Source organism: Hermetia illucens, chromosome 1 (assembly GCF_905115235.1).
Source record: "Hermetia illucens chromosome 1, iHerIll2.2.curated.20191125, whole genome shotgun sequence".
NCBI lineage: Eukaryota > Metazoa > Arthropoda > Insecta > Diptera > Stratiomyidae > Hermetia > Hermetia illucens.
The window spans coordinates 35,122,446-35,136,669 of NC_051849.1; the positions used below are offsets into that span (position 1 = coordinate 35,122,446).

At 38.1% G+C, this 14,224-nt stretch overlaps 1 protein-coding gene across 1 annotated transcript in view; it reads left to right on the top strand.

Moving 5' to 3' along the window:
* The window catches only part of LOC119649000, a 92,971-nt gene that overhangs the window by 64,302 nt on the left and 14,445 nt on the right, over positions 1 to 14,224 (top strand). Inside the window, exons 2-6 of the mRNA XM_038050945.1 lie at positions 11,259 to 11,513; positions 11,589 to 11,792; positions 11,996 to 13,161; positions 13,429 to 13,676; positions 13,746 to 13,940. Of these exons, the coding sequence (XP_037906873.1) occupies positions 11,259 to 11,513; positions 11,589 to 11,792; positions 11,996 to 13,161; positions 13,429 to 13,676; positions 13,746 to 13,940 (2,068 nt within the window). The remainder of the gene's footprint in view (positions 1 to 11,258; positions 11,514 to 11,588; positions 11,793 to 11,995; positions 13,162 to 13,428; positions 13,677 to 13,745; positions 13,941 to 14,224) is intronic.

Consider the following 14,224-nt stretch of genomic DNA (forward strand, 5'->3'; position numbering starts at 1 on the left):
AGGTGGAATCATAAAAATGTTGCCATTTTTTTGTCGGGCACTGTATTTTGAGACCTAGATTTCGGTTAGATACACCACTGTTTTTTTTTCAGATTTTTCAGTTGGATAGGTCTGAGAACGAGACCTGTTACACTTTTTGGGGATCATATTTTGAGCGATCACTCTTCTACGCTTCAACCGATATCAAATATGGGATCAGTTTCGAAAAGTGCTAATTGAGCCATTTCATTTGATACATTCTGTCAAAAAAATTTCCACCCGCCATTCACATGTATGAGGTGCTCCTCTTAAACTTAATACAAAATGACACCACTTACTGTATGTAAAGGGAACAACAGACACGCTGTCATTAATTTTAGTGGCAATCGGTCCAGCCATTTCCGAATAAATCGAGTGTCACAGATAGATCGGCAGACAGACATCGAATCGATTCTAATAAGGTTTTGTTTCACACAAAACCTTAAAAAGGGTGAAATATCGTGCATCACATAGGAAAACCCCCTTAATGTAATACTGGCTTAGGATACAGCATACTACTATTAATTTTATTTGAATATAGATTAGTATGAGATGCATTTTGGGGTCTAGATGTTAGATAGAGGCACTTTCATGGGTTTTTTTCCGATTGTTTAGTTGGGTAGTTTCTGGGACTTTTGACTCACTCACCTACTTTGCAAACGATGTTAATTATGTGACCTGCTTTGTAATGTACTAATCGAAATATTCCGTTTGATTCACCACATATGGGCGTGTGGTGGAGAAAAAATGTACACCATCTCCGTACAAGATCATGCCCTTTCACTGTATGCCTGGAATATTGCATATGCCCACCAAATTTTATCTCGATAGGTGTAACCGTCTCCGAGAAAAGTGTGTTTGACAGACAGACAAGCAGAGGCGAAAACAGATTTAGCAAAAATCGATAGCTCAGGAAAAATCTCTAGTTTCAACAGTATTACCATCCTTCCGAACTTATGCATAGAATAAAAACAGGACCAAAAGATCGTTCATCGTGTGGACATGTATTGCTTTGTTGGTTGGGTGAATTAAATCATGATCACACAATAACACTCACCGCGAGCACATACCATTCAAAATAACGTATACCTCAACAACTCCGAACTAATTTTTCTCTTATTTCTGAGCCTGACGAACTTGATGATAACATTTTCTCTCGTGTCCTCGTTTTCGATATTGATTTAAAAAAATTTTTTAGGTTATGTCATCGTTTTGACGCCAAATTTTCAATACTTAATCCTGCGGGTTACTTTAATTGGTCCCAGTATATTGATGACATTATTAGCAACTCATTAAAAAAAAGAATTGGCAATCACTGAGCTGATCAAGACAGTTCTCGTCGTTTTTGTCAACAAGGAAGCAATGACTCTAAACAGATTGCTAACGTAATATTTTCTGCTGTCCTTCAAGCAAGATTACAATTCACTATTCCTTGGAAAGGTTTTATTGTTTTTTCCCTATTGGATTGTTTCCCGTGCTGAAAAGGACTAATTGGCTGTAAAAGTTAGGCAATGTGAATTATGATTGCATAGCCTTCTAAAATTTTAATGAGTTTATTGAATAATAAACTGGCAAGACATTCTCCATTTGAACTGAATTTAATAGCTGTTTGCAGACGACCTAGCTGCCCAGCGGTATATTTTGGAGGCGGTAGACCGGATACAGCGGGATTTTGTGCAACCCTATTGATATGCAGGTAAACATTTCTAATCTAATAACTGTGATTGAGGAAATCCTGAGTCAGCCATCGACTTAATCGGTCCTAAACAACTGAGAGAAACTTTCTCTCATATATCTTTGGTCTAGGGATCCCTCTTTTCCGGCTAAGTTCCCGATTTTTCAAAAACAGACGACTTACGGAAGCAATTCAAGGTGACCGAAAGTGGTTCCTATTTGTTATTCACTCCCTTATATATAATAGATTCACAAACGCGTTATGACCTAAGTTAGTTAATAATAAGTTTTCTATGCAACTAAGAAACAGTGTAAGGTGATTGTGTATATGTGGAAACCAAATTCTATACAATTTTCAGAACCTGAGTTACTGATGGTTCTGTCAATAATCGATGTTTTATATAAATGGAAGAATTTTACAACTACTTTCTGGTCGATTTTGATATCGTCGAAATTTGACAACTATTCTGTAGATCATCGAGCTTGGGCAGTTAATCTCAGAAAGCAACTCTATTTCCAAATTGATCTAACGTTGACTCGAGTACCCTGTCTATCTGTCGTTCAGTGTATATTTTCTTATGTGAAAAGATTATCACGTATAAATAAATCTTCCTTTAAAAAAAGTTCTTGAAAAATTGTTAAAAGATATCAGATGGTCCCCTTAAGATGGTCCCTTGTAGTGTCACAAAACTAAATACTGTTGATTCAGTACAACAACTGCACGTCGCAAAAGCACGCGGGATAGTTTTTAATGGCGATACTCTAAATATCATCCTACCTTCTGTCATTCGAATTTTCGCTAAAAGCTAATAATCTGTGCATGTGGTCAAAAAACCATTCAAAGTTGACTTTCGCCAGCCATAAGAGCATAATTAGACTGCATATGAAACATGGCGAATGCAAAGAGATGAGATAGCATTTTACATAGGGATTTAAGTGAACCATCGTTCAGTAGGTTTACTGAGTATTACTTCTCTAGCAGTCTACTAGAGTGAGTTATCTATAACAGATTACTCTTATTCCTGGAGAGTGCAGGCGTTCTGCCAAAATATCAATGAAAGTCTAGAGTAACTACCAACGTAGTGAATATGGTCATAAATTTCATCAATAATGTCATTGGAAGAATACGAAGGAGCAGTATTACCAGGAGGTATTACATTCGATATAAAAAAACTGTCTTCAATTCAGCTAGTGGGAATCACGAATTGGGAGAACTAATGTAAGATAGTTACACCTCATTCTCACCTGAGAATTATAAAAGGTTATTTACCTGGCAGAAAATTGTTCCACGATACAAACCCTACTTCGGTATAATCTTTAATATACCATAGGGATCAGTCTTGAGTCTTGCTTTATACCATCACATACATAGATGTGCTGAATTTCGGCTCAAAGGACATACTTGGTTAAGATCCTACAAAAGACATCATTTAGTGAATCTGTACTAATTATTAGGGAATAGTTGAAGAAATGAGGCTCGAAAGTGGTGGATTACAAGGCAGGTAGGGGAATTTTGATTCGTTAGAAGGCCATCATTGACGGTAAATGAAAAGGTGTCATTAAACATTAGCCAAATATTGGTAAATAAAGGTAACCAAAAACTTTAAGAAGCACTTGTCTATGCAGAAAAAATGGACGGATCGATTGACAATGACCGCCATTCTCGTAGTTTTAATGAGACGACTGTATGAGGGTAGAATAGGATCCTGGTTATCGAAATGCTTTGATGAGGTAAATGATCACCTTTCGTTGCTTATCATAGGGCACGCCAGATATCAAAGCTTGGGTGAAAAACCGAAAATTTCTGAGAACAAGAAAAATGAGTTACCTTCAACGTTTAACATCGCATTGAGAGTTGAAACCCTAGTCATATAGCATCGAAAAAAGCATCAAATGCAGCAAAGAAGAGGAACGGAGATTTCCTAAGTATACAACAGCTTATGGATAATATAAAAGATGTAGAACAGGTAGTTTTAGCGAGTAAGAGACAGGGATTAAGGCCTCGGTTGTTCTTAATTTTTTAAGAAAGAAAAGTAAATCGATTTGCATAAAGTAAACAAACGCTACATTTGGTCTTGGCTTCACTTACCTGGCAACTGAAAATGCCGAAACTCTCCCTCTGATAAAAATTCTCCTATTATCTTCGATATTCTCTTCCCAAATAGGAGTTTCACTCGCCTTTGCATTTCAAATGCTGTCTTTAGTAGGTTAATATTGTAGATAGGCTTTTAAGGGTTTTTGCTGGTTGTAAGATTTCTTCAGATTTTCGAGTGTTTTAGGTTCTCCTCCTATTAAAATTCCCTTCTCCGCCTACCACCTTGTGGTTTTCAGTCTGCCGGTGGACATACTTGTCAGTTTCTGGAGTGTGATCTGCAACGAAAAATAATTCGTACTCTTGAATTGTGAAAAACATAAATTAGACTTCTCAGTTTAATTCTCACTGCGTCTTCCTTCGACCTTCGTTTCAGAGCAGAATAGGTTCTGTATCATAAAATCTTTGAAAATGAATTTATAGACTAAAATAATTGAAATTAATTTTAGAATCAATGAGTTCAATTTTCCACACCCAAAACACGTCAGTTGATTCCTTTCGTTGATAGCCTCAATGAATGCGGTAATTTGATATGGAATTATTGGCAATAAGCATGTTAATACTTTGATTAACACCCCCTTCTTCTAAGAATGCACGTATTGGCGATCCTACATCGCACGACACATTATTTTTTAGTCCAAACAAGAAAATTGTCTGTTAAACAAATATGCTTACCCCTAATGCATCTGTAATACTTCTTTTCAGCCTTCACGCATTCAATTAGTGTTGCTACCAGTGTAATTTTAATTACTTTCACATGTTTTCGTTATCGTATGTTATCTCACTTTCGATTTTCATGATAGTGGAAGTGGTAGTGCTCAACTAAAACTAATCGATATAAAAAGCAACTTTCGATTTCACGCACAACGAGCCCAAAATATTAATAATCTCAGTTATCGGTTGCAATTTAGAGGAAAAATGGAGGCTTAATGATAGCGTTCGTGAATTGCTAGTTCAACAAATCTGTGTAGAAAACTGGCTATTTTATCGCGGTACTTCAAGTTCTGTATAATCACCAGATAAGAAAGTGTCCGACAGGTTACCTAGATGGGAATATTATTAAACATCATCAAGTGGTTTTGTAATCGGTGGTATTTGTATATGGGATTGCCCATGGGCGACGATTAATGCAACATGTCGGTTAGTGTTGAACAGCCTTCCAGTTCAAGCTTATGTGAAATGTAGGACTACTCTAGCGTTTTCTTGTCTTTGAGCGGAGCAAAGCAGGTCAGAAGGCACATCCTCCGACACATATTGTGCCGAGCAGAATGGGAAGAAGCTACAATACACTCAAAAGCAGAAAAATTGCATCTGTTTTCAACGTGCTTTTTTTTATTTATTTATCTAAACCGAAAGCTGATTCCATAACCGACCTAAAGGTACTACAATTTGTGTATAAATTTGTATTTGTTCTCCATACATGCCAAATGAAGGTGTACATTTTTTTTTCACGAATATCTAACTAACTAATATCTAGTTTTGATATCGATTGCAAAAGGGAGGGGTGCGGAGGTCCAATTATTTCAAGGACCTATTCTTAGAAACTACCCATTCGTGCACATGATATCTAAGTCTCAACATATTCCTCGTTACGATATATGCTCAAATAAAACTAAGAGTCAAGAAGAGTATACACAGGAGGTTAAGTTCATTCTAGTTCCGTAAAACTTTGCGCTAATATAGGCTTTAATACGAGCATCATATTGGAGAGTTTGGTGGAAATCTTACCATCACTAACAAAGTTATAATAGAATCAAATTTGGGAGTTTCGACTTGTTTTTAAATTCATGCCATGAATGCTCGATTATATTAAGATCTGGACTTTGAGCTGGCCATAGCATTATCGGTATATTCAACTCCTCTAAATACCGGCGAATAATAGCGACGGTATGAGGTTTTACGTTTTTATGCGCGAAAACTAAGATTTCACCGATGAATCCGGCAAAGGCAGACTTATTCTCTGTGTACAGTTAACAGGCCAGGCGTGTCAAAGAGGGAAATAATAGAGGGTTTTAGGTTATTACTCAAAATGTGACAGTGCCTGAGAAATATGGCTAAAGGGGATATGCTGCGCTGTTGATAAAGTTGCCGAATTACTGGATTTGGTTGGTCTTTTGCTTTCTGAAAAACCACTCCATAAAATTGAAGACATATTCATGAAGTGGTTTCACGTTTGCTCACCGATATACTTCGGCGCTTTTTTCGACCTTTCTAGTCTTCAAGTTATAAGATAGGTTGGTGCAACGTCTGTGAAGTGCTCACTGTTGTGTTTTCGATTTAAATTTTCAATTTTTTAGCATTCTTATCGATATTTTTAGAAAGTATCTAGATTGTCTCCTGAAGGTACACAGTTGCATTTTCGCCCGTATATTCTAATGCCTCAATAGCGAAAATATTTGCAGAGAAGTATCAAGTATTTTTCTATTGTTTTGGCTTGGTGGGACAGAGGTTTGATGCTAAGATAAGGACCGGCATATTGGATAATGTCAGTGCCGATCTCAGGAATGGGAACGCCAGCCGTGAAAACGTTATATAAGGCCTGAAATAGATCCTTGCGGTACTCCTGATGTCACCGGCGAGAGATCGGAAAATTCGTTTTCCACGTTGCCATACCTGCAGAATAGTCTATATTCGAAGAGACTAACGGCATTTCTGATAATCGGAGTTGAGAAATTGTTTTCGATTAGTTTGTTTTTAAGTTCGTTTACCCATAGGGAGTCAGAGGCCTTTTCTAGATCTAATGTGCATTCTATTCTTGGTTTATTGCTGACGTTAACACTAGAAACGACAATGTCGTGAAGGTAGCTCAGTTACGTTTCGTGTAACATAACAGAAACCGAACTGATGATTTGGTATGATATTTTTGAGATTACAATGCGACTTTTATTTTAATATATATTTTCAAAGCAGAATATGCTGGAAATACACTGTAGAAATTTTGGAACGAAATTCAAAATACTTACCAAGTTATAGCAAATATAATAGTTCCCGCCATGCTGATGGGCGTACGAAACGAACATTTTAAACGCGTTTTTTTCTAAATCTATTTTTTTCCATTTGCCAGACGCACGGCTTCTGTTGAACCGATCCGACTAAAATTTTGCCAAATTATGGTACTCATCAGTAGTGGTCCGAACCATCATTATGTATTATATATATTGAACAAATGTCAAAACTAAGACCAGCTTTGAAAAGCACTAACCGAGATTCTTCATTTGATACCCCACATGTCTATATTTGGTGAAAAAATGTACATCCCTTTTCCATGTATTGGGACCCCGCTTAAACTCAACGCGGAGCTATGTCACGACATAGAATGATATAACTCACTGTATGTGTGAGCGTTCACAGTTCCCACCTTTCCACGAATCTTGGTATCAATCACTATAATCGTTTCCGAGAAAAATGCATGTGGCAGACAGTCAGACAGACATACGACAAACCGATTATATGGTTTTGTTTTACACAAAACCTTAAAAATGATAGTGCTTGGTATATATATCCGTTTGTGATCGACATACTCCAAACCTGTTCAACTGATCGCTATGAAAATTGGTATATTTATGCCTTTTTTAAAGAATGGGTTTGTACAATATATACGTTGTAGTCATGACCCTTCAAAGCGAGTTTTTGTCGCCTTCATGGTATAATTTTAATTTTCAACCATACTGCGTTAAGGAGAAAGATGAAGGAGATATGCAAGAAAAGGGAAATTTTACCGTTTAAAAAGTTCTGGCACCCCAAATTGAGGCTGTTTTCTTGTCGAACCACACCCACAGACGGAAGAGAGAGTATGAGTATGAAGCGTAGTATCTTCTCTCTTGAACCCCGGGCAAAAATTGCAGCTGCCACCGTCCCATAAAAAATAATGGCGCTACCAATTTGTCATCGTCATGGTAAAGTTTGATTTGTCAACGCCACCCCCGGAGAGAGAAAAGATAAAGAGATTAAGCAGAAGGAAAAATAAGGCCCCTTCTTTCTAGCATTGTCGAAGAATTGTGGTGGTCGGCACCCATTTAAAGTGTATGGCGCCTCGAGAAGGGGCAACTTCCGCAGCACCAATCATCGCGATTTGTTAGGGAGGGTATAGAGGGGAGGCCGAACGCGTAAACGCAGTGGATAGTTTTTGCAAATATACCCAAGCAGAATAACAGAACAGAACCGACTGATTTTTTACCGTTTCAGTTGTTGATCAAGGTAATGAGTTGTGGAAGACTCAGAAAACGTTGCGAACGCACTGGTCTGACTGGGGTGTTCGTAGCCGAAATGGAATGTTCGTAGAGAAATTTGCTGATTATCGCTCCAAATTCGTAGTTAACGCCAGATCGTTTCGAGGCGGAGGGGTATTGGGCTGAATCTCCAACGATTCCGCAAGAACTTGTGTTTTTCGAACGTTTACGTCTGCTAATTTCTTTGTTAATTCTTTATTGTGGAAATTCGTCACCATTTCCGAATAATTGTACTCAACCAATTAGTCCAGGAAAGCAGTGCCTTATGTTCTGCATTGACTTTATTTTCATTAATTTTCAATTTTGTCGATTTTATCCACACCTACTAGAATCAAAATAAATAAAAAGAGTTAATTTATTAAGGGGTATATTAATTTTATTCGCAAATACACATTTCGAGCACAAGCTTATGCCCTTTCCTCAGTATAATTAAGTAGACATTGCGGTTTGGGTGACAATAATATTGCTTGGGGTCTTACTTACCATCTTTCTCAGAAGCTTCGATTGAACGTTGCTCTTGTCGTGGTTCAATCTATTCCCTCCTGGTTGCCTTCAGATAGCCAAGCCCTCTTGTGCGCCCAACTTCTTACTGAATTCTTTGATCCGTGCTGTCCCATGTGATGCTATGTCTTTTCTCTATGGTGTGCGGTGCTATCATGAATTTCAGCGTTGTGTTCTTTTTATTAAGGTTTTGTGTAAACACATGTGGCTTATCGAATTGAAGGTCTCGGTTAGTACTTTCCGTTAGTTTTGACATTTGTTGGAAAGGTGGGGAATGCGGGAGTTAAAAGTTATCATTCCTTTAAGGGGGCCATTCTCAGAAACTACCCAACCGAAAAATCTGAAAAAAAAATCAGGAGGGCGCCACTATATGGTGTTTGGGCTCCGAAATGCCTTCCATACTGATATATGTACAAATAAAGTTAATAATATTATATGACTATTATTTTTAGTGATTGGCTGCAAGCCCCCTTTAAGTTCATGCTAGCACCACGAAATTTCGCAACAATATAGAGTATAACATCATCTCACCAAGTTTGGTGAAAATCGCACTATTACTAACAAAGTCAAAGTTGTGGCTTCTTTGCAAATTCAAAACTATGAATGTCAATATCATCCGAAAGTTGATATTCTCACATAATATATGCATATATTACGTGCTACATACTAAGAAATACACAAAACCTTTTGTACCTGAAGCGCCCAGCTTCCGGTTTCCCGACTTGTTCTCCCTCTTGACAATTTTCGTTTCTCTCCCCAGCGTACCGAAGCCAGTCTTGTCGTTTGTCCTATGTATCTCTTTACTGAGTTCGTCGTTGGGGATCCTAGCCTACTTTTGAGCTGGTGAATTCTACTCGACGGCACTATTTCGATGTTCAACCCTTTCATCGTTTTTCGTTTCGTTTCGATAAAGCCGTAGAGTGTGTGACTCCCATTCTTCTGTTCCCTTCCAAGTTATTAGGATGTCAATGTCTCTATTTCTTGTCGTTTCACTTTTTCCGCATGATTCTTTCAATAATTGACGGTTGGAAGCCGTTTTTCGCTTCGGTGTCGATAATATACTCCTTTTCTTTCCTAAACCTTCTAACACTGAAGGGCACTTTGAGCAATCACTGGATTATTGCATAGAAAGGGGCCATTTTATGTGAATGAGAGTGGTTCGAATTTCCCGGAATCGTTCGCTGCGTATGTGATAGGCTTTCTATAGATATCTAAAGAGATATTTTTATCCTCTCTAATGATCCTTAAATCTAGAAATGGGAGTTCTCCATAGTACTCTATCTCCAATGTGAATCTTAGGTTCCGATGTACCTTATTCAGGACTTCCAGGATTTCCTCCACTTTGTCTTCATGGACAATGGAGAAAATGTCATCTACATACCTTCTCCAGATCTTTGGGAGCAGGCCTTTGAAATGTAGATCATTCTCAATCGTGTCCACAAATATGTTTCTCAAAAAGGAGGACAGGGTATTCCCCATTGCCACCCGTCTGGTTCCTTTGTAGAACTTACCTCTGAATCTATGAGATCAGGGACGCGGAGTTAAATGCGACAATACTGAACTCCGTAAGTTAAGGATCTCTCTGCTCGTTGCTGGATGCAGAAGCGGGAGCACTTGATTCGCTGCTTTGGAAACCGATTTCCTAATAGCTTTCGCGTATGACATGCCTGATCTGCTCAAACCCTATGACAGTTGACGCACTGTTCGTTTGACTGAATATTTCTCTCTTTTCTTTTCCGGCTTCCCGTCTGACTACCAGTGCTTTATAAATTCGACAACGGCGATAATTTGGAGGGTACCTAGTTTGCCCGCAGGTGCAGCAATACGAAACTTCCGTCGTGGGTCTTGATAATTCCCTATGCGGATGGCACTTGGTGCATTTAATGCACCGGTGCACTATCGATTAATTTTGGGTGATGCCCGGCAATTGTAACACTGCATTTCCTCCACTGGTTCCACCTTTTAAAAGGTAATCGTTTGATGATGGATATACTTCACCAGGAAAATTTCACTTATCTTTCGGAGGGCTCAAAGTTGGCTATAAAAAGACCAGATTGAAATTTGATAGGGAGTGAGGAATTCTCCCTGTAGAAAACCACCTCGAACTTTCAGAAGTGAGTGCTCTGAAGTGAGTTCGCCCATAATTTTGTCGGGGTCGGCTTCCCTGTTGAGATCGCGGATAATCATGGGCTGGACGGGTCCTTTTGGTGGCGCTAAGCCCTTGCTCTTTGATGGGCGATAAAAATTTGGCCGGGTGCCCTGTGGAATCCGCAATAATGAGAATTCTATCACGCCTTGTGCTTTTTACGATTGCCTTTAGGCCCTTGTCCATTTCAGTAGCTGCAGGACATTAATATTATATGTCGTTATTGAAGAAATTGTCTCCTTTTAGAGCTTTAAGTCAATCGAAGTAGAGGCAGCCAGATGCAGGGTGACGAATGCCCTTTTATGCCTAAATAAGACCCGCAACCCTTGCTACCTAAATTGAGCAATTAAGAGCCTCGCCTTCATTTGATTGATTTATTAGTCCCTTGAAAATCACCTTTAAATACTTTAATAAAAGTGCGTACGAAGCATTTTCATACCTCGTGAAACAAATATTAATATCTGAAGTTAAAACAAAGCCACTGTGCGATATTTTTTAGCTCTCGGGTGTAATAAGCTATCCTTGTAACTTATTCAAATCGTAATCCAAGACTGCATAAAAACATGATAACTAAAGAACATTTCACTTTTCATTGCAGGACTCAAAAAATTTCTAGCGCAATATCCTTCATTGTTCCTTATAAACGGCGACTACGTTCACGTTAATTCATATCAATCAAATTCATCAGACGATCCAAACGGCGTTTATGGAGGCGGTAAACGCGACTACATCCAAGAGTCTAAAGACTACTTCAAAAATAAAATGCTTCAATATGGTGCTGGTACAGAAGTTCCAATCAAAAGTTTATTGGGTCACAGAAGTCAAGCTTCACCACAAGTACGACATATCTCAGGTAAATTATGAGTGAGCAATAAGTGATCATTGTTTGACCTGATTTATTATTTTGTTATTCTTCTCCTTCATACAGGGCAACATATCAAAGAGTTTACAGAGTTCTTAACAAAACATCCAGACACATTCAAAGTAGTAGATGATCATGTTATTCTGGTGGGTGTTGAAGAACATGAATTCGCTCCAGCTGCCGAACGTTTACATTTACCACAAGCTTCCATCGATACTCAAGCGACACAGCAATTACTTGATTTCTTTGCACAGTGCATTGAACTGAAAGGTAGGTAACTGGGCTAATTATTTTAATGGGAAAATAACTTAATTGAAGAAGATAAAAACCTATATTTATCTAAGTGGAGTCAAGTCAATATTTCCCGGTTGGTTATTAGAAAGCAAAAAAACTGTGTGGACTAGATTTGACAAATTTGACACAGAAATTGAATAGAGGGCGGAAAAATAATTTTTATTATTTTATATTTCTAGGTCCGATTCTTGTCGACCAACTCTTCCATTTGGTTACAACAAAGTTCCCCCAAGACCAATGGTTTCGGATGTTCAAAACGCCTAACGATCTGACCACCTTCCTCCGAATCTTTTCCGATTGTTTCCATATCCAATCCAATCTAGTCACCCTGTTACAAAAACCAAAATTGTCGGATTCACACATACAGCAAGCACAAGCAAAATCGCGTGATCAATACAACACAATGAATAACAATAAAGTGAACAATAACAACAACACGACGGTGAATATGAAGAGGGCTGGGTCGCCCCGCGACGGGAACATTAGCAGCAATAATAACAATAATGCGAGTAATAATAACAACAGTATTAATCCTTCGGTGGGAGATTTCAAGCTAGACGAGCCTGTGACGAATATGAATTCATCAACTCCGCCGCCGCAGAGTAAGAGTGAGCCGAATAGTGGGTTCGATAGCTATATTCCTACGGATCAGGAGATAGTTCTGGAGAACCTCTGTGATCGTAATTGTCCTAGCCCTTCCCTTGGCTCATACTACGCGAACAACTTACAACAGCCGCAACCTCAATTGAATAACCTTTCACCATCAAACGCAAGCAACCTTGAACGCATTAGTGTTATGAACAACAAAAATCAAACACTGAAACAACGTATTAACAATTTAGTGATAAGAACTCTAGCTGAGAATCTAGAAAAAGACAAGCAATCCCTGGCCCAGAACAACATGAATGCATCCAATGAATCCAAAGCTGTGGGTGCACCGAATTCGAGTCCTGTCCATTCATCTTCTATAAATTATTTCGTCGGGGACACATGGAAAATTAAGATCTTCCAAAATACCCGCGTTATTTCCACTATAAAAGAAAGTGCATTTGTAACGGAAGCGATTCTGAAATTCGCCCAAAACGATCAGGTTGTGATTTCATTAGATTGCGAGGGAATCAATTTGGGAATAAAAGGGCAAATGACATTAATTGAAATTGGCACGACAAGGGGTGAAGCGTTCATTTTTGATATTCTCACGTGCCCCGAACTCATTACCGATGGTGGATTGAAGGCACTCCTGGAGAGTGAGAATGTTATCAAAGTCATACACGATTGCCGTAATGATTCGGTGAATTTGTATACTCAATTCGGGATTTTATTGCGGAATGTCTTTGATACACAGGTAAGTCGATATTGATTGGGATTGTTTAAATGTGTTTATCACGAATTGTTTTGACTAAGCCAGGCACGGTCATAAATTAGAAAATTTACGATTTAAATATACTAGAGTGCAGATAACATTCGAGTTTAGTTTCATTGTTCTGAAGGTTTTAGCATAAAATTCTTTGAAATGACTATCGGTGCTAATTGTTGTGATTAAAATATCTAAATTTTCCCTAATTGTTTATCGATTTTTTTTCCTTTACGAACATTTTATTCTCACTTCCAGGCAGCTCATGCAGTCCTCCAATTCCAAGAGAGTGGCAAACAAGTGTACAAGGCCAAATATGTATCATTAAATTCACTATGTGAAATCTACAATGCTCCCATGAATCCGATGAAGGATCAATTGAAAAATATATATCGCCGCGATCAGAAATATTGGGCTAAACGGCCATTAACACGTGATATGTTGCTGTACGCTGCCGGCGATGTTTTAGTTTTAATTAATGAACAATTGTATATAAATATGGCTAAGTAAGTGCTCTTCTCAAGCGTTTGTTATTTCCAGCGATTGTTAATGAATGTTTTGTTCTACTTTTGCAGAGCAATAAAACCTGAATCACGTCAACTTTTCTCCGATTTATGCACGGAGCAAATTCTAATGCTCATTCGACCGAATGAAGTGAAAATACGCAAAAAACAAAGAAAAATCAGTACTGAAGTGGCTGATCTCAAACAGAAATTGTCGCAAACTAATAAGAATATTGTTCTCAGCAATAGAGAGATTAGGTTGTTAAGGTAAGTGCATGGACTGATTAGTTGTTAAATTGAGTAAATTACAGAATATTTCTTGCCTCATTATAAGTCACAAGATTCATTGCATTCCACAGCGAATGAACGGGATGATTACAATAAACAATTGAATGTTATGCTTCATTGAATTTGAAATTACGAGTGTGTGTCTCTATTTGCATTACCTTGTAGTTAGCTCTAAACGTTCATTGAAGTTATGAGTTATGTGACTCTTCGAAAAGTTTTTAAGTAGACTCGCCAACGAGTTAAATTCTTCACAAAATGTGTGT